The 20,856-nt window shown below is 30.9% G+C and overlaps 1 protein-coding gene across 1 annotated transcript in view; it reads left to right on the top strand.

Annotated features, from left to right (window-relative positions):
- The first annotated feature begins 1,446 nt into the window (after window positions 1-1,446).
- Window positions 1,447-20,856, top strand: part of LOC134684410 (adhesion G protein-coupled receptor L3-like) — a 33,981-nt gene continuing 14,571 nt past the window's right edge. The window contains exons 1-16 of the mRNA XM_063543697.1: window positions 1,447-1,454; window positions 3,325-3,479; window positions 3,986-4,157; window positions 6,064-7,280; window positions 8,422-8,515; window positions 8,865-8,906; window positions 9,694-9,795; window positions 11,323-11,429; window positions 12,042-12,239; window positions 12,728-12,799; window positions 13,569-13,677; window positions 13,948-14,088; window positions 14,494-14,545; window positions 17,162-17,273; window positions 19,040-19,086; window positions 20,105-20,222. Coding sequence (XP_063399767.1) covers window positions 4,034-4,157; window positions 6,064-7,280; window positions 8,422-8,515; window positions 8,865-8,906; window positions 9,694-9,795; window positions 11,323-11,429; window positions 12,042-12,239; window positions 12,728-12,799; window positions 13,569-13,677; window positions 13,948-14,088; window positions 14,494-14,545; window positions 17,162-17,273; window positions 19,040-19,086; window positions 20,105-20,222 — 2,535 coding nt within the window. The 5' untranslated portion in view covers window positions 1,447-1,454; window positions 3,325-3,479; window positions 3,986-4,033. The remainder of the gene's footprint in view (window positions 1,455-3,324; window positions 3,480-3,985; window positions 4,158-6,063; window positions 7,281-8,421; window positions 8,516-8,864; window positions 8,907-9,693; window positions 9,796-11,322; window positions 11,430-12,041; window positions 12,240-12,727; window positions 12,800-13,568; window positions 13,678-13,947; window positions 14,089-14,493; window positions 14,546-17,161; window positions 17,274-19,039; window positions 19,087-20,104; window positions 20,223-20,856) is intronic.

Genomic DNA, 20,856 nt, shown 5'->3' with positions numbered 1-20,856 from the left:
TCCTTCAGACGTATAAGTATCTGAAGCAGTTAATTTTTTTTTTACAAATTGTGATAGATGTATTGGTTTTAATTGCACCATCTTCTGATACCAAAGAAGGAAGGCTTGATGTTTTATCCTGTCAGAACGTTATCTGATGGTTGTATGATGCAAGTGGTACGAAGCCCAATAGAATTGCTTATATCATGGACACGGTTACAAACCGTATAGTGTCTTTGCTAAAGAATCAACCAATCTGGACCACAATGTTTGATATATGTGAAAACATTGCACACAAAATATTAGAGCTTCGGATGATTATATTACAAAACTACAAAGATCGTAATTATAATTGGTCAAAACAGCTCTCAATTAGTGTACAGAGACTGTAGAATAAGTCTTGTCTTTTACTGCTTCACAAAATTGTGAAACATCATGACGGGTCTGGTCATTTCATTGTGTGAGTTATAAAATTGCACCATCTTATAAAGTGTTTTTTGTTGTTGTAAATACCAACGAAGGAAGGCGTATAATCGATCTAGTGTCACTGACAGTCCTGGTACGAAGTTGCTGCTGTCTCCAATCTTTCAAATTCGCTTTTAAACACCGGGGGGATTTAAAGCCTTAGAAACACCGAGTGCGCTCTACTAAAATCATATGAATTAAATATTGTTCCATCGGGTTGGAACCATAATGGAATCACAACAATGACTTTCTAGTTTAATATTTTGTATACTTTACGGTAATAACTATCCTTTTCTAGATTGGCACCATCTTACGGTGTTTATAGTTCACAATTCATTCGCTATGCCCGTGTCTGTTGTGACGTTTTTGATTTAACGAACGTAATCTATGATTACTTGTAAATTATTAACCCAGGGATTTCGTTACTCTCAAATCTGTACTTTCTGTTGTTGGGATGTATAAGTACCCGGCCACGTCCACTTGTATTTGTAGGATTTGTATTTTTATCCATCTGATGGGTTAAGACGTTTTTAACTGATTTGTATAGTATGTTATACTGTAACACCACTGTCCCAGGTTAGGGGGATGTTTGGGATCCAGCTAACATGTTTAACCCCGCCACTTTCTCTATGTATGTGCCTGTCCCAAGTCAGGAGCCTGTAATGTAGTGGTTGTCGTTTGTTTATGTGTTACATATTTGTTTTTCGTTTTTTTTTTTAACATATATTAGGCCGTTAGTTTTCTCGTTTAAATTGTTTAACATTGTCATTTCGGGGCCTTTTAAAGCTGACTATGCGGTATGGGCTTTGCTCATTGTTGAAGACCGTACGATGACCTATATTTATTATTGTTTGTGTTATTTTGGTCTCTTGTGGAGAGTTGTCTCATTGGCAATCATACCTCATATTTTTTTTTATATTTCTATAAATTTATTTAATAAGAAGAAAGGAATAATATGTATCTTGTAAAAACGACATCAAACATGTTTTCTTTTTCAGAAACAGATCATCGTAAGTACTTTCTGTTAGTTTTTGGAAATGTATAATGTTTCTTTACGGAGCAAAGAGATTTTCACATATGATGTTAAATTTTCGGGGAAAGAAGTGTGATTTATTTTCCGTAATTAAACACTTCCAAAAAGCCTTTTGTGATGCTGCTTCTTGAACCAACAAACTCCTATTTTACGCATAATATGTACTCCGTGTTGAAGGCTGTACATTGACCTATAATGGTTTACTTTTATAAATTGTTATTTGGATAGAGAGTTGTCTCATTGGCACTCACACTATATCTATTTGTTGCATACATGTTATTACTCCATAGTTGTTACACAATTAGGAGATGTTCCTCTGCTCGCAACATCAGCACACATGGTAACGCTCATTCATTTGAAACATGTCCAATATAACTGCACAGAGATTTGTTTTTATTTACGCACTAGTTTTTAGTTTGTTCCTCAAGTTGAGACATATAATGGACATCCTTAGGGGTAATCTTCGATTATTGAATCACAATTGCCATGAAAAAGACAATTTTGTTTTCCTTTTTTTACTATATTTCAGTTGCAGAAACTTGCATAATTCCAAATTACATTTTATTCTATTCGTTGTTGATGAGTGGGCAAATTTAATGGGAATGTCTTATAAACAAATTGATAGTTCTAAAATACCCCTTTTTCCGTTGGAATTTTACAAGTACAGGTATTTCGATTTGAAAACTAATTCTAGAAATTGTCTGTTCATACATGCACGTTAACTGCATGTATCATATGAAACCGAATACTATGTTTTAACGACTTTTGTAATATTTCGACAATATTTAACTGACGTATTTGCTAATGAATGTGTGAAATTACCATGTTGATAAAGAAATGTTTAGTGTTGTACTATCAATTTAGCCCTTACAAAAAATTAAAAAGTATTTCATCATTCATTTTTTTAATAGAACGAGTATCTATATTTATTACAAAGCAATGAATTTATAAAAGAAGTTTAAAAGAGTTTATGAAACAGTTTCATTTTTATGTTTCTACCTAGTAAAGTAACTAATGAGAAAAGTATAATTGCACCGACTAAAAACTTGACTTTTGAATTATGTAGCTTTTCATTGTATATTAAATTTGTGTACAACTTACCATAACACATTTAGTATGCAGTTATATATCGCTATTTTACGAAATTTTCATTTGATCTTACTGACTGATTATTTCCTTTCCTAGCAGAGTCGAGTGATTTGAAAAAAATATCGCCAGAAACTAGCACTTGTGTTGTCAATGAAATTAACAATGTCTTGATAGATAAAATAGCGATAAACATATTATCATTAGTCATCTAAACTCGATTGCTTTTTTCACTTTCGCTGTACTGGCTCAAACAGGAAAATCAAATGAGATGACCAACGATACTCTATAGATGTATTACGTTTAACATCAAGACTTCAAATCATAACAAATTAATATATTTTTATATACAAAAATCAAGAAATAACACAATTCAATGCATTGTCTACTACACTGCAAACTATGAGATATATGGGGAATATGACTAGACAATATGATAGATGTAACCAACATAGTCGTCCAACTTTTGTTTGCATTGTCTATGTGACTAGAGGACATCATATATAAAGCATGAAGTTATTTTAGTATTAAAAAAGATTTTGAAAGACATGGTATTGGGTGAATGCAATGCTGTGTTCGTAAGGGAAACTCTCAAGCAACTCTTCGTATGTGGTCCAATACACAGTCATTCCCAAACGGCAGCACATATGCCCGCCTGTCATCCCGATCGACAGATACTGTAACGACTTTATTTCAGATTTATTGTTGACTAGTCTTGTCATAGATATACTAATTACAATTGCTGCTGGACTTTTTTGTAGAGCCTACATCATGCGGTAAAAACTACACCAATACTGCGGGCTTTCTATCCGTTCCTCGGTCATTGGAACCTTGTGAGTTGCGATTAATTAGACCCAAAGGAGAAAGGCTCTTCTTGAGTGTTGCAGATAATCAAGGCTGTTGTTATGATATTGTGGTAAGTCAAACACTGTTATTTTAACCTTGAACTAAATCTTGTATATTTGAAATAATCTATAAAAAAAATAAAAAAATTGAAAGCTGCATAGTCCATCAAATAACTACCCTATAGTCATTATTCCTTTTTTTCTAGCAAGACGACGATTAATGGTGATTATTGTTTAATGCCACCACAGCACAATAAGCTACATTAATGCGACTATCAAGATTCATAGTAACCATTATGCTTATTCAGAGGTTACAATAAACTATTTTGACAAAACATCGATATTTACCATCAAATACCTTTATTTACAATCTCTTTCTCTGAAACAGACAGCAGTATTTAAATTGTTGAATTTCTACTTGATGTCAACCTATAGTATAAAAATATGTAAACTATCTCTCAAGTGCAACGTAAAACCTGGCGAGAAAATGACACACATGACAAAGAGACGATGCTTCTTTTATTTAGTGTATTCATAGTAAAGTTTCATGAGAAAAACCTTTTTGTTAATTTATTAGGTATACAATGGTATAAAAGATACTGAATCTATAATTTTCAACGGATCAATGACCACAGGAAATAGCACTATACCGTCTTTAATACCTATTAATGTTAGCAAAGCTCTAGTTACCGTTAGAAATCATCAGGGGGAAGGACGTAGGATGATTGTGTTGCGATATTATAGCGCAGGTAGGTGAATGGAATAATGCCAACATTTGATTAGGTGTATACCATATTTTTTGCTTGAATTTTGTTTCTTGGATTTCACTGCGTTCTATTTTCTTTTTGATCTCTTTTCTGTCCTGATTATTTCATTTTTGAAATTGGATATTATTGATATATTTGACATTTGAAAACAAATTTACCTATACCAGTGGTACGTCTGCATATGCTTTTATAAAGGAAGAAACCCCTAGTGCACTTATTAATCAGTGTGTATCAAAAAAAAATCATCGATTTGATCTCTCATACCATAATTAAGGGTCTAAAATTTCATTTCCTCTCCGTACGACATTACCATTTCTAAAATCTGTTAACTAATACAACCTTAGCAAAATCATATAGGAACCAACCAGAACTAACTTTTGATACGTAATAATATTTAAAAAGGACTGTTTGACTGTGTGAATTCAGTAGAATGTGTCCTCGTGCTTGTAGTGTATGCCCTTATATTTTTACAGTTGGAGGTTTTTTGCTTTTTGAGAGAGCTGTCTGCTTATTCTATTATCATGATTAATGATCTATTTCTTATACTGTATTTTTTGTTAATGTCTGTGGTATTTTGGTCTCTTGTGGACAGTTGTTTCATTGGCAATCATACCACATTTTCTTTTTTATATTGAATTATGTACTTGCAAGACAGTTATACATCAACAATGTTCCTAGTTGATTTTGACGTATTGAACCAAATCGACTATAAATAGTGAAATAACTTTATTCTTTATATTGCTCTTTGATAAATGTTTGAAACAAAAGATATATTTTTATTTTAAAGTTTTGTCTTTTTCGTAGCTACTTCCTAGTTAATGGTCAAAATACATAGTACAAAGAAGTCTAAATGATAATCTTTTGAAAGATGTTTGTTTTTCTAAAAAAAAAAAAAATAACGAGAGCCCATCATCTATAAAAACGTATGTCGGACAATTTAAGCTTTCAAATGTTTGTTGAGTATCGTTAAAGACTCTATGTAAACAGCTTTATATCTTTTAATGATTTGTATCATTAACAGTTCTACCCTTTATTTTTTGTTTAGATTTTACGGAATATTAATTGTTTCTATTAAATATGAATTTGTTAACCTCTTATACAATGTAGTCAATGTATATAGTGGACTGCAATTAATATGAATTTTTGTTATGATTTAAAATAAGGAAAACCCATTGTCTACATTACTTTTCGACATGTCTTAATTAAAAGTGAGTTCTTTATAGTTCACGTCCAGACAGTAGGACGCAAACTAAAGTAAAATTCTGAAAATAAAAATAAAATGAAACAGACTTTTGTCATACACAAATTTAACTTTATAACTGGGACATACCTTGAAATGTTCAGATAAAACATGCATACTTTTACGTATCAGAATGTGATCTGTAATTTTAATGAGTGATGGTTGCCTGCTTTAAAAATGCAAATAGGTATATCAAGAAGCAAATATTTTGCAGATAAAGTTAATTGTTACAGGAACAATACATTGTCAATGTGTTTTAGCCAATGCCTGAATGTTTCACACAACCGCTTACATAAATACAGAAAAAGCACTCAAGTTATTTTAATCTAAAAGATTTCTGGACAGTGTTGTAAATATGGACCACAAAATCAACATTGATAAAACATTATTTAAAAGATGACCACAAACGTTTAATACAGTATTAGTTAATATGATTTGTATAAAATTTACTTCCTACCACTGATAAGCGTTACAAAGTGCTGAATATTACAGCTTTCACAATACAGAAAAAACGTTGATCTTTCTGTACAAAGTATATAGGAGTTTCGAGAAGTTCATTATTTATTTACAAAATAGCAAATATTCTAGAAGCTTATTACAATAAACAAAGAAAATCAACAATATGCTATTTTGTATTTTTCTCGTTAGCAAAACCCGACAACAAGGGAAACAGATTCGTCTTTCCAATGAATCCACTTAAATTTGTTTCAACATACAAGTATCAGAATGTCACTGTGTTTGATTTTTGTAAATCAATTCATTACAATGTTTCTATAGATAGCACGTATGTTAACACTCAATCATATACACCATATACACCAGAGGGTAGTAGTGCAAAACGGTCTATACAAGAATTTGACGTATCAAGTATAGTGGCAGACAACGATATTGTCGTTTATATTAACGCAATGCAATGGTTTATTCCAACTGCAGTCATGCCGATCGATGTCCTAGGAACACAATATATTATAATTTCTTCAAATATAACACCACAAATAACGGTAATGGGAATAGGAATAGCTACTCATGTGAACCTAACATTTCCGGAATGCTCTGGAAACTGTTCGTTACCTGATTGTGCCACACAAGATGTAAATTATAAATTGCCGAAAAACGGGGACTGTATCAGCGTAAGTCATTCATGCCAAGCAGACTTAACAGGATCCATGATTACTAGTGAATTTCCTGTATCAGTTATGATGCATAATACTCATCAAATGTTGCAGTTACCACCTACAAATACTTGGGGACGTAAATTTATAGTCGCATCGTTGCCTTATACGTTTTTACGTTACTATATTTTAAAAATAGTTTCAAAAGAAGCTGATACAAATTTGACTATACTTTGTTATAGGCCAGACGCACTTATCGAAAAATATTACCTTTATCTCAACAACAGCGGAGAATGGGTAGTACAATCAATTAGCACGGACAGAAATTGCTTGATTAAATCAAATAAACCAGTATTACCAGTGCATATTATGAAAGATAAAGAAGTAGAAGAACTTAGACAAAAGGAAAGTATGTACATCATACCACCTGTAGAGCAATTTTCCTCTGACTATTTGCTACCTGCAGAATTATGCAATGTTTATGGACGCAACAGATCTCTTATCATTATTTGTAAGACCAACCATACTAATGGCTTAAGAATGGATGGCTTGCCTATTGCAGATAATATTTTTCAACGACGGAATATAGGCCAAACGGGGTACACCAGTCTGTTTGTTAATCTTGATGAGCCAAACTTGCATCTTTTAGACCACACTGAGCCAAATATTGTATTCGGAGTGTTCCTGGTCTGTTCAATACAAAACGAAAACTACGTTGTTCCGCTAGGAATGAGAACGGCGCCGATAGCTGAGGTAAGTTATAAACAAGGAAGGAAGTTTGAAAATGAGTTTTATTATTGAATATATTTCGACAAACACGTTTTCTAAATGTTTGATCAGTGAGCTCTATTCTATAAGTATATTGCTTACTGTGGATCATTTATTTTCGTGTGTACCAATTTTTTGCGGAATGAGGAAAACTTGCATTTTTGTGAATATTCTATTTTGTGGTTTTTCAAAAGTTTAAAGACCCAAAGGGCATAAACATTACTACATCAATAATTTTCACAATGAAATTCAAGGAATTAGATAAAACAAAAACACGATAAAAAAACATAATGAGAACAATTTAAGTTCTTGAAGTTATATGTAGATAAGAAATCTATATTTTTTAAAATATCTAATGCATTAAAGTGCAAGTGTGGTTTGATAAAGATAACAAACAAAAAGCCGTAAACCATTCAGCAAATTTGTAATTCGTTGAAAATTTAGATAAGTTGTTCCCATGTACCAACGAAATCCACAAAAAATGTTATCGAACGAATATTTATGAATCCACAGTAATTTAAAAGCAATACAGTTATTAACCATCGTATTAAGTCTATCTAACTTAGTAAGGGAATGAAAACGCATATAAATAAAGACAACAGTAGTTAACCGCTCTTCGAAAGTAATAAATTGATTGAGAGAAAACTAATCCGGGTAACACACTAAACTCGAGGGAAACACATCAGCTATAAGAGGAAACCACGAAACAACAGAAGCACTAAAGCGAGAGAAAAAAAACGACAATAAAAAGTGGCTCTTCTAATTTTCTAGCTTTGATTTTTCATATTTATTTTGTTATTAAGGAAGATATATCCGTAAAAATGTGTAGCACACTGAATAACACGCGTAGCGCATTCTTTAAAAGTGAAAAAATCTTTTTTGAGGTTATTTCGAATAGACAGAAAACTACTACAGTCATTCCTTATAATCTAGTTCTAAATTCTATTTTTAATCATGAAAAACGTTGATTACGTCACAGTCACATGACAAATGTATGTCAATGAGCTGATTGACAAACAACTCTCTTTCAATTAGACATCCAAAATTGAATTATTTTGAAATATATAAACCTATTTCAGGCTGTTCTCTACAAATTGCTGTAATGACAACTGGTACTTCATTTCAGAAATGTGAGTTTACTTCTAGTACTCCTGGCGACGGTTTCGACAACGATTGTGATGACCATATTGACGAGGATGTCTGTGATATAAATTCTAAAGGTAAATAAGTAACATTTATTAAGATTTGAACGAAAAGAAGAGGGACAACATCTCGATGTGTAGATTAAATGTCAGATAAAAAAAAAATAGATTTGAAAAATTATAAAAGCAATCTAGTAGTTTATTCTGTCGAGAAATGTTCGACGATTATACAAAACCAAGCTTTACAAAAATAGTTGCTGAAATTAATAGTTAGAATTACGAAATCCAAGTACAATATGAAGTCTGGTCGTACGTTTTTTTAATGATATATCTTTTATATACCCTTTATCTTTCATTTAATAATTCTGTTGATCCTAAATGTACAAAAAAAACCCACACATACCAGTTACTTTTTTTGTTTTTGCAGATGATATTTACAATAAAACTGATTGTGCCGCCATTTCTCGAGGTATGTGATTACATATTGATACAAATATAATGAAGTACAATTTCCGACAACGTGGCTTGTTTGTCTCGAAAGATCTCTAATATATCTGTTTTACAACTATCTTACCGATTTATTCTATAATAGAAGATTAATAGAATTTTCTTAAATAAAACCACCCCCTTTACGGATCTGGATTTGTGAACGTCTTTTCGTATTTTATTACTATATAGTTGAACATCTTATAAAATCTTTGTTATTTTTTATTAATGGATTTGGAAAGATAGGTGTCAATGTGCAATGAATTAAGTTTAAGAGAATCATTGCTTTCCAAATTGTAAATAGCTTATATATGAAACATGGACACTGACCTTTTTGTCTCTCTTTTAGTTACGTTATTTATATACTATCAATGACAATAAACTCATCGTAGACAACTGTCTTTTAACAAAATATTATGATTTTGAAACAGAAGAGCGAACATGTTAAGATTAAAAACAATATGATAACATTAAAGGAACCGACATCATCTATGATCTTTAAGATTATACTAATAACTGGGTTGCAAATTTAAATATTAGTAAAATAGATCGGCATTAATTTAACAGTGTTTTAGTGTCTTCTTAAGAAGTAATAAAAAAAATCTTTGTGAAATTTTAATATGAAGCATTAATTCGCGTATTTTGACCACTTTCTATTAATTATTGTGAAAAGAAAAAAAAAATATAAAATAATTTTAATGCATTACATTACATTTATAGAATATATATTGTTTTCTCACCCTATTGAGCTCTAGATTCTTTTTTTTTAGAAATTATTCCTTGTCTCAAATTTTTTGACACCAATGGAGTTGTATGGAAAACTACATTGCCAAATAATTATGACTATCAAACTTGTGGAAAAGGAATGACAGGTAAAATGGCATGATATTTCCAAAGCTGAATATTGACCGTATCTAATGCCTCACTACAGACATTTGTCTTTTAAGAACATGCATTCCAGTACCTTTTTGACATCATAATATAGATACAAGTTTTGTCTCTTTTGGATTTAGACGATCATTTTTTTTGTTGCCTCGATATGCATCTTTTTAAGTACCAATCTGTCTAAAAATTCGGCAGTGATGAAAACATAAAAAAATAAATACCCGCTCAGCTATACATTGGGTTAAGTTCAGAATGTATAATACTGCACTAATATAACATTCGTTTTCTTTCCTTGTTCTCGAACCTGCCATTTCCAACTGAGTATGAGGGTACCTTCAAAATTGAATAATCAAGTCATTGGGGGTTTTGTCGGTTCTGTTTTGATAATTTTCTAAATTGACTGATTTCTTACAAAGACTAGCACTTAATGGGCTGTCGAGATTTGGAAATCGGTAGACTACTGTCAAATTAATTTTTGACAGAATTTCATTTGTAAACTGCTCCATTTTTTTTCTCATAAGAATTGTTCCTCCTGCAAGCTTTGTCCGAATCATAGGTACATACATGTTTTATTGCTTTTCAATTACAGTTGACTTAAACGTCAAGTTGTTATCCTAACAAGTTTGCATTGCACTTCCTCTTATACTTGCTTTTTCTATTTATCGTAAGCGTCATAACACGAACAACACATCATTGACAACATAGATGTATAGATAATACGATTCGGTTTTGTTAACTTGCATTTATTCAAGACGTGACATGCAGTTTTAAATTGCAGTATTAAACTGTCGAAATGCGATATCAGTACTACCACTGAATTAAGAGAAAAGCATATAAATGACAGATAAAAGCAAAGTTCTTGGGTTATTCCGATTTCCAACAAATATAATTTCCATCACAACAGACGATATGGGTAACTTTGTTACAAGTGCAAGTAACATTTTGACGTCCAATATATACAAAACACTTGTTTCCCTTCTTTAGGTAATTTAACTTTCGTGTGCTTAAAATTATGCTAAATTCTAATATATTTTGTTTAAAAGTATTATGCCTGTGCCGAGTCGGGGTGTGACAGTTGTTGTTTATTCGTTTGATGTGTTTGAGCTTTTGATTTTGCCATTTCATTAGGGATTTTACTTTTTGAATTTTCCTCGGAGTTCAATATTTTGGTGATTTTACTTTTTATTAGTTTAAAAATACCATTGGTATTGACAGTACACAACTCTTTTATTTTACATTACTTTATAAGATGATACTATCATTCTCTCTTTTTCATCGAGTTCTCGCTATGATTGGTACACCTTTTTACAATGATTATACTTCTACTTAAGACATTAACATAGTCGAATTATTTACCCTGATATCAATATAATTATATATGATTATTGGTGAAACCTCAAAAAAGGACTAAAATAATTAATTCATAAAATTAAAAAAAAAAGATAATTGAACACGGTCACAGAAATGAACAATGAAGTCGTTTTGTAAAAAATATAATCAAATTTATTTTAAAGGAAATACATCGAATTTTTGTGAGCTTAAAGAAGGACGATACGGTGTTTGGAAGGGATCAGATACTTCCTTATGTGTCAGTGAAGCACTCAGTGTAATCGCTGTCAAGGTATCAGTACCATTGCTAATTGTTATTATGGATAGACTATGATAGGGCATTTTGCCTCAATACTTTGAATTTTTGACATTTTATTGAATAGTCTACACATTTTTCGAAAAGTTTACCCTTTACTATCAGCATGAATAAAAACGTGTTGAAAACAATCTGTCCATTCGCAAAACGCTTAACAAATAAACAAACAGAACAATTACAAAAAGGTTACAAACAGAGATAAAGAAATGTGAACTGCAGACACCGTGAAAATAAGACATAGCGACAATATGAAGAGTATATGTCTTTTATCACTCAAGACGATCATTGGATGTCCTTTTACTTTGATATGTTGTTACTTGTCTTTAACTTTAAATTAAATGAAAACTTTTTAATATTTTTTCTTCTTAATATCAGCCTTACAGTGTTAGATTTGTAAATTTGGGGAAGCAATTTTTTTGTTTTTCCCTGGTCGGGATTCGAACTCATATTATTGAGATGTCATGGCACCAAATCTCCTTGCACTGTGTCCGACGCGCTAGACCACTCAACCAGTTATTTTCCATCGGTACACTAGAATCAGAATAGAGAAACAATGATTAAACTGTATAAGTAACCGATATGTTTCAGTTACATCTCATCTTGAATAGTACAAGTAATGTAACGTTAGCAGACATTCTAAATGAAACACTGAGTGTTACTAATAAGCTGATATCAAAAGACAACTTCAATGCAGGAAATTTAAAGTCCGTTATAGAAATTCTAGATCTAGCAGTGACCATAATTGAAGAAAGATCATCATTAGGAACAACAAAACGTGAAAGAGAAGTACTTTATCATTTATCAAAATCATTGAATATCTGGATTTATTGATTCGTTTTTTTTATGTTGAAATTATAACATCATCAAATTTAAAAACTGCTTAAAGAAAACACCTAATGCTGCGAACACAAACAGCACACAACATATGTCTTTATTAATTTGCTTGAATACATGAAATCTATATAAAATCAAATGTGGATACTAAAAATCAAAAGAGTACCTTTTAATTTGATATTATTCTGCAATGAAACTAGACACTGAAAGTTTTACTCAAACGCCTTACGAATATAATAAAAGCCTCTGAAAGGTACAATGCTTATGACATAGAAAATCAAATTCGTATTTCCTCTAGACACGACTAAGCTCATGCTAAAACGTATCTTTTAAAACTTTTGGTTATTCCTCTTAAGATCCACAATACGTTAAAACGTATTCCATTTAACATTTGTTCAATCAGAGTTTTTATGAAGATTGATGCATTATAATAATTTCAGAACTTCATATCAGTTTTGGATAGACTGTTATCAAGCGTCAACGTGGAAAGCTGGAGAATGTTAAATCAGAAAGTGAGTATCAGTCATCGGATTTTGTGTTGAAGAATGCTTATAATATCATAGTAAACGACGAAAACAATGAAAATATTAAATTAAACGTTCCCCAATAGTTTAATTATAACAAATAAACTAAAAACACAAAAAAGGAATTGGTCTACCATATTTACTAACGTTGCGTTAGAAATTCCTTATGAAATGCACTTCTAGCATGTCATATGTTGTATTTTGCCACGTCAATAATGAGAAAACAAATTCCGTAAGTAAATCTTTATAAGGGGAAGATTGATTAGTTTTGCGACACAACGTATTATTTTGTCTTTTTTATGAAGATATTTGTGCCTTTTGCATATAGAAACTCTGAAATAGTCATCCGCATAACTGCATGATGGATTTTTGGGGAATCCAGTCTTCTAAAACAATGTTAAGTTGAACCATGTTATAGCATCTATCAGACTAGAAACTGTATCATTCTATGGATTGTTTATTCGGGAACTTTATTTTTGTTTGAATAGGAGCGTCACATAAACCCATATAAAAAAGAAGATATTGTATGATTGCCAATGAGACAACTGTCCACAAGAGACCAAAATGACACAGACATTAACAACTATAGGTCTCCGTACGGCATTCAACAATGAGAAAAGCCCATACCGCATAGTCAGCTATTAAAGGCCCCGATAAGACAATGTAAAACAATTCAAACGAGAAAACTAACGGCTTTATTTATATAGTCTGTCTTGTTTGACATTACCGGCTATGCTAAATTTTTACTTTATTTCAGATCAAAACAACTAACTATGTTTCGACCATTATGAGTATTGTTTCACGATTCGGATTCCAAGTGCACGTAAATCAACTTGAGGATGTTATAATTGTTCGAGAAAATATAGGCAAGTTGAAAATGTAGTTTAAGGAATAAGCAAGCTCCATCTCAAAGAAAAATAAAATTTAATACACATTGAATATAAATGAAATTAATTATGTTAGTGTAAAAACTGTAAGAAAAATCATAAAAAATTGAGGCTGCATACAGTTTTTTAATTTTTAGACCTTGAAAATTCCGTTAAAACATGTTTGATTGTTTTTGGTAAGTTTTGCATTTCAAGTACAATTAATGATTGGATATACTTATATCAATAATTATTTTCAATCTTTTACAGTCTTTGAATCTAAACAAGGTTTTATTGATGACGTGATTTTCCCGAATGTGACTGTGCTATCAAGCACCTATCAACAGATGACGAATTCTGTAAACGCTATGTTATTTCTTAGTAAGGATACTATAAAGAATAACCTAAATGGTAAGAAATAACAATCAAATTTGTAAACAGATAAAACACATCGAGGTTTCACATCTGAAATGTAAAAGAATATTCGAATACAAATAGTACTTTGAGATGCATTTAATGAATTAGTTATTTTTGAATATGCGTGAGCTACTCAATAGATTAAACATTTGGAACAGGAATTTTTCACCATTACGGAGCACCTCATATCTTCTCGGTTTTGGGGATATTTTTTTTTAAAACTTGTTATAATAACATTTTAAGAATTATTGCTTGGGCGCTAAGTGCAAATATGAAAGTCACTTGCTTTCATGTCATACACTTTTAAATCATAATAAAGAATGATAATAAGAAAACCATTCACGACCTCCTTTTTGTTTGTTTGTTACAATGATTCTATTTATATTTTGTTTATTTCAGGAAGTATTGATTACACAGCTGTATATTACAGAACATTGGCGAAACTTTTACCGTAATATATCTTGCATATGAAGAAGCGTCACTTTGACATTATTTTAATTTTGATTCTAAGATACTCGAATTTAGTTCCTGATCAAATCGTTCAATCGCACATAATTTTTTATTCATTTTTATCGATTTTTTCGATATTTTCCATTTGCTTATAATGTCAATATTTATCATCGAAATTGCCATTTGCAAATAACGGCAATATTTATATCTTGTGTTTCTAAAAAATAATCTTAAATCAGGCCGTTTGAATTGACTTAAAGTTTGACACGTGACACATTTTTGGTAAAAGTTTTTTCGATTTTTAATGGAATTTGTCATATTAGCCCTGTTATCAACCCTAGACTTTATATCAAGACAGAGGGCTTTAGCCCGAGAGTTTGATATTGGTCGTGGGCTGATACGACGAACCAAATGGAAAATGACAAGCAATAATCTATTTATCACATATTTTTAAAAGCAAGAGAAAAAAGATCGCATATGCCAAATTATGTTTGATATTTTCATCAAAATTATAAAAAAAACATTTCACGAAAAAAAATGTATCACAGTGAGTAAACAAAGTTCGTATCACAGTGAGTTAACAAAGTTCGTATCACAGTGAGTAAACAAAGTTCGTATCACAGTGAGTAAACAAAGTTTTGTGAAATGTTTAACAAATAATTAACAATGAATATATCAATTCTCAAAAGTGTGTATATTCAACGACTTAAAGTGTACATTTCCAAATTAATGCTGAGGAAGAATACACCATATCGCTTACTATGATTTGGAAATATGTTCCGCTTGCACTTTCGATTTCATACAACACTCACTTAAAATTCATTGTGGCGTCATATATTTCTTAAATTCTTTATGATGTCAAAATTTTACTGGAACTTTTATGATTTCCACTTTTGATTTTTACATTTTTTTACTACAGCAGATTTTAAATTTCTTTTCATTGCGTTTTCATTTTTCATTTCTTGTATGAATTTACATGCATCGTCATTTGATCTTTGAGAAAGCCGATCGTCTTGCTGCTTCGGATGAAAACTTGTTAGTTTAACAAATAGTTTTTGATTGACATGTTACCAGAAGTTAAACTCGGGGGCTCGATATGGATTTCGAGGGCTGATATCGACATTGGCCACGAGGGCTGATAACCAACCTTGACTTCCGGCTATTATTGGCCATGCAAAAACGTACATATCAGTACAAAATATGTGATAAATCCAGGAAACAGCCACGGACGCACAAAATTTAAAAAGAATTAATTCATTTGATGTAGTAAAAAAATGTAAAAATCAAAAGTGGAAATCACAAAAGTTCCAGTAAAATTTTGACATCATAAAGAATTTAAGAAATATATGTCGCCACAATGAATTTTAAGTGAGTGTTGTATGAATTCGAAAGTGCAAATTAATGCTGTGGAAGAATACACCATATCGCTTACTATGATTTGGAAATATGTTCCGCTTGCACTTTCGAATTCATACAACACTCACTTAAAATTCATTGTGGCGTCATATATTTCTTAAATTCTTAATGATGTCAAAATTTTACTGGAACTTTTGTGATTTCCACTTTTGATTTTTACACTTTTTTACTACATCAAATTTTAAATTTCTTTTCATTGCGTTTTCATTTTTCATTTCTTGTATGAATTTACATGCATCGTCATTTGATCTTTGAGAAAGCCGATCGTCTTGCTGCTTCGGATGAAAACTTGTTAGTTTAACAAATAGTTTTTGATTGACATGTTACCAGAAGTTAAACTCGGGGGCTCGATATGGATTTCGAGGGCTGATATCGACATTGGCCCCGAGGGCTGATAACCAACCTTGACTCCTGGCTATTATTGGCCATGCAAAAACGTACATATCAGTACAAAATATGTGATAAATCCAGGAAACAGCCACGGACGCATAAAATTTAAAAAGAATTAATTCATTTACAAATAGTCATCTATTTTACTTACATCTCGATATTCAATTTGTTATCCGGCATAAAAGCGACAAAGTAAACATTTCAACTTTTTGTTTAGCTAATATAATACAATAGTGTTGAACAAAAATAACACCTTTCTGAGCTCTTTCGTTTTCCACATAATAAGTATAACCAATATTTCGCAAGTTCCAAGTCCAATGATTTAGAACATTAAATTCGTATTTTCTCTAGACAAGTCTAAGCTCATGCTAAAACGTATATTTTAAATCTTTAATATATTCAGCATACATTAAAACGTATTCCATTTAATATTTGGTCAATCAGAGTTTTTATAAATCCAGGAAACAGCCACGGACGCATAAAATTTAAAAAAGAATTAATTAATTTACAAATAGTCATCTATGTTACTAACATCTCGATATTCAATTTGTTATCCGGCATAAAAGCGACAAAGTAAACATTTCAACTTTTTGTTTAGCTAATATAATACAATAGTGTTGAACAAAAATAACACCTTTCTAAGCTCTTTCGTTTTCCACATAATAAGTATAACCAATATTTCCAAGTCAAATCCGATACTAATACTTCGTGTACAAGAATATGGGTATTACTGATTATCGAGTGTTACTATCACATTAGATTTTTGACGATCTACTAAATACGTCTGTTTCATTATTTATATTTTTTGTAGCTCCAACTTTGGATTGAGTGTAGGATCAGATATTGTGTCATTTTCCTTACCAGCATTTACAGCAGCAAATAATTTATTTCCTCCTGTTAAAATCGAGTATGAGTATGTATACGTAAGTTCTTCTTATCATTTGTTTTTGAAAATTAAAGTTGTACAGAAATAATGCCTTTTGTAAGTTTCATACTAAATAAATGTTTAAAACTTTGGTTGGGTTTATGTATAATTATATATTGTTTATACGTTTGCGACTTTGTCAAATTCTATTGATTATTAAATTAAATATGATGTCTTAAGACACTGACACATCGTATCGGTCATCCAAAATATGTGGTGACCTTATAACCTCTATAGTGTCGATTATAGACGTATTTACTCATAACTCAACAGAATTAGTTGTTGTGTAAGGAGATAATATTGTTTATGACCTATCACAGGCACATGTAGCAAATTGTTGAATCAAATTCACATGAGACTATTTTTTTCTGATATTCCTTTCAGTGAGGTGTCTTTTAAGTGCATTTCATGAATTAACATGAAATAGGAATTATACGTTAGGAACGTATAAAAAGATATTTACCAATCAAACCAAAGCATTTCCCCTCCAAAGGAGTAGGACGGTCCGGTAAGGTCCCATTTTAGCCTCAAATTTAAAGTTCATCTGACGAAAGATTTTGACCACTTTTTAAACACCTAAATGTATATTTCAATTGATTCAATTATTTTTCTGTGAAAGATTTTAACTGATTCATTCATTAAAACGATCCGATTCAAGCTTAAGGTGGTATGGGAGTCTAAAATAAAAATGATAGAATTTGTTCATACTTTGTCAAAATGTAGTATCTATTGATACATGATCAAAAATATTATAAAAATGATAGGTCACCGTGCATTTTCTCAAGCTACAGGTTGTGACAAAATGACAAATTGTGTATGGATTATACAGGAAAAAACAACATTTTGTGAATAGAAACTAAACCAAATGATAGAATTGTAAAATAAATTAGGAAAAGATTGCTTTCATACAATGCTTTGAGAATATCAAAAGAAAAGATAGGGTCACCGTACGTTTTTTTCCGGCTAAAAGACAAAATAGGAAAATTTCATGTAGAGTCCATCAGAAAATGCACTGTTATAGAGTTACCTCCCCTTAAAATGCCAATTTGAAAATATTCAAAAACAACCAAAATTAATCTACACTTGTAAAAATATTAATATTTCTAAGTTATATTCTTATAAATTGATTCTTTTAAATGAAAATTCACATTAAATTCTGCATTCCTGCATCAAATTTTGCTAACTTGATAGAAAATATGGACCTTAGATTCTCTGTTTTTACAATCCAAGATGGCGAAAGACACCCATACCACCTTAAATGAAAAATATATCAAATATGCCAAAGAATTAACACTTTTTATATGGTTTTTGTCAGATGAACTTGAAATTTGAGGACAAACCCGGCCCTTACCAGACCAATTCTTTTATAATTTAAGTCGCAGTGATAAGTCGGATGATTACGTTCGCAAGGTCATTTTTGTTTTCTTGTACATTTAGTGTAAAATATCAAAAGAAAACATTAAAGTTCAGTACATATGTTATTCCATTATCTTACTTTGTGTACATTAATTAGGCCGTTAGTTTCTCGTTTGAATTGTTTTACATTTGTCATTACGGAGGGCTTTTTAAGTTGACTATGCGGGGTTTTTTTTGTTGGTTTTTTTTAAAGCTTTTTCTCATTTTTGGAGGCTGTACGGTTATCTATAGTTGTGAATTTCTGTGTAATTTGGTCAATGGTGAAGAGTATTTTCATTGGCAATTATTACAAATCATCTTTTTTATATCTACAATAAGAATAAACATGACAACACTTGCCTTTTTTAGAGTAACAAAACGAATTCTACTTGTGTGTTCTGGGATTTTGATAAAGGGTAAGCAGAAATTGAAAACCAATGTTAATTTTATAAAGACCAAAGTAAAATGATGTTGATTACTTTCCTTTTTCAAAAAATGATACTTTTAAGGTAGATGGGGTGTCTTAATTATAATCCATAGATTTTGTATATGATTTGCCAAAATGTAGTTTATATCGTGCTTTAAAAAAAGAATGGGTGGCTAGATTTATTTTCACACTACAGGTTGTGAAAAATTGACAGATTTGTATAGGTTATGCAAGAAAAGCCAAGTTTTCTGCCTTTTAACGATAACTACACCAAAGAGTTTTGAGATAAAATATGAAAAAATAGCTCTAATATTATGCATTCAAAAAAGAAAGACAAAAAATGGAGTCATGGGACCGGTTTCTTGATGCATATCAAAACAGAAAAATTCCGATCAATTTCTATTGTAAAAGTAGCTTTATCTGAATTATATGCCTTTTTACATTTAATAAAAGTTGCCTCCTCTTATTTGGCAAAGTTGGATATATTGAATCAAACAAAAGTATTCTGTTTTTTGTAAAATACAACAATAAAAATTAAACCATTGCCATTTTCTATGTTTGAATGAAAATTTGTGCACATGAATTACCTACTTCTTTCAAAACTTGCACATTTTATTAAAGCCCGGTTGTTTTCTGGTATTTCAAAATCAAAGATGGGAGAAGACACCATATTTACCTTAAGAGGGAAGTAAAATGTAATCCATAGTTTGAAATATTGGTAGACTGTATCAGAATCATTAATATTTTCTACTTCAACGAGAAAATGAATTCAAATTGATGAATAATAAATGCAACATCCTGCTTATTTTCCATTTAAAAATGAATGTGTGAGGTATAATGATGATTTTCTTTTCTGATATATTTGCTAAATATGGACATTCTAAATAATTTCTCTAAAATAAAATGACTACTGTTTTTTTTTTAAATAAAGTAAAAGTTGTTCGATTGACTGTTGTTCGTGTTTTATCTATATTCATTTTGCTGCAATATTTTTATTTTTATAATAGCATTGATGGCGATTGGTCAACAGACGGGTGTTATGCAGAGTACAGAAATTCAAGTTACACATCTTGTCGATGTAACCATTTTACTAATTTTGCTGTCCTTTTGAGTGCTTTTAAATTTGTAAGTTTGATACTTAACATTGCACTTCTGAAGGAAAAATAACATTATAAACCCTGTTTTTAATATTTCTTGTAAATTACAATGCTATTATAAGCGTTTTTTATACCATGAAATTCATTTGGATATGATCACCTCTTAATAAACTATGGAACTGACATCTTGTTTTAGACGTACAAATGTTTGTTAACACATATAAAATATTTTGATCAGACTAACAGCTTATTTGTAAGAGGGGCATTTTTTTTATCAACAGCATTGTCCTATATTAGTTATAAATAAAGTTGAATCCTTTGATTAGCTGTTTTACGTCATGCCCGCTAACAAATTGAAAACTGCTTATACGCCTTATTTTAAGTCCTGAATTTTAGTATTCGTATTGTCATCTTAGAAAGTCTTACTGATTAAATACTACAATAGGGAACAATTTGTCAATGATTGAATTAGTACTGCAACCCTGTAATTATGTTCCGTGTATGTAGCAAAATCCGAAATACACTGTTTGGTGATGCGCATGTCAAATCCGGAACATACTGATAATGTAATAGGTAACAGGTGAATATACTATTGGTATCGGATTCGACCTAGAACTCTTTAATTATTGCCACTATTAATTATGTGGAAAACAAAAGGGTCT

The sequence above is a fragment of the Mytilus trossulus genome, chromosome 1, assembly GCF_036588685.1.
Source record: "Mytilus trossulus isolate FHL-02 chromosome 1, PNRI_Mtr1.1.1.hap1, whole genome shotgun sequence".
Classification (NCBI taxonomy): domain Eukaryota; kingdom Metazoa; phylum Mollusca; class Bivalvia; order Mytilida; family Mytilidae; genus Mytilus; species Mytilus trossulus.
The sequence above is the reverse complement of the archived record's forward strand: the minus strand, read 5'-3'. Positions and strand labels throughout refer to the sequence as shown.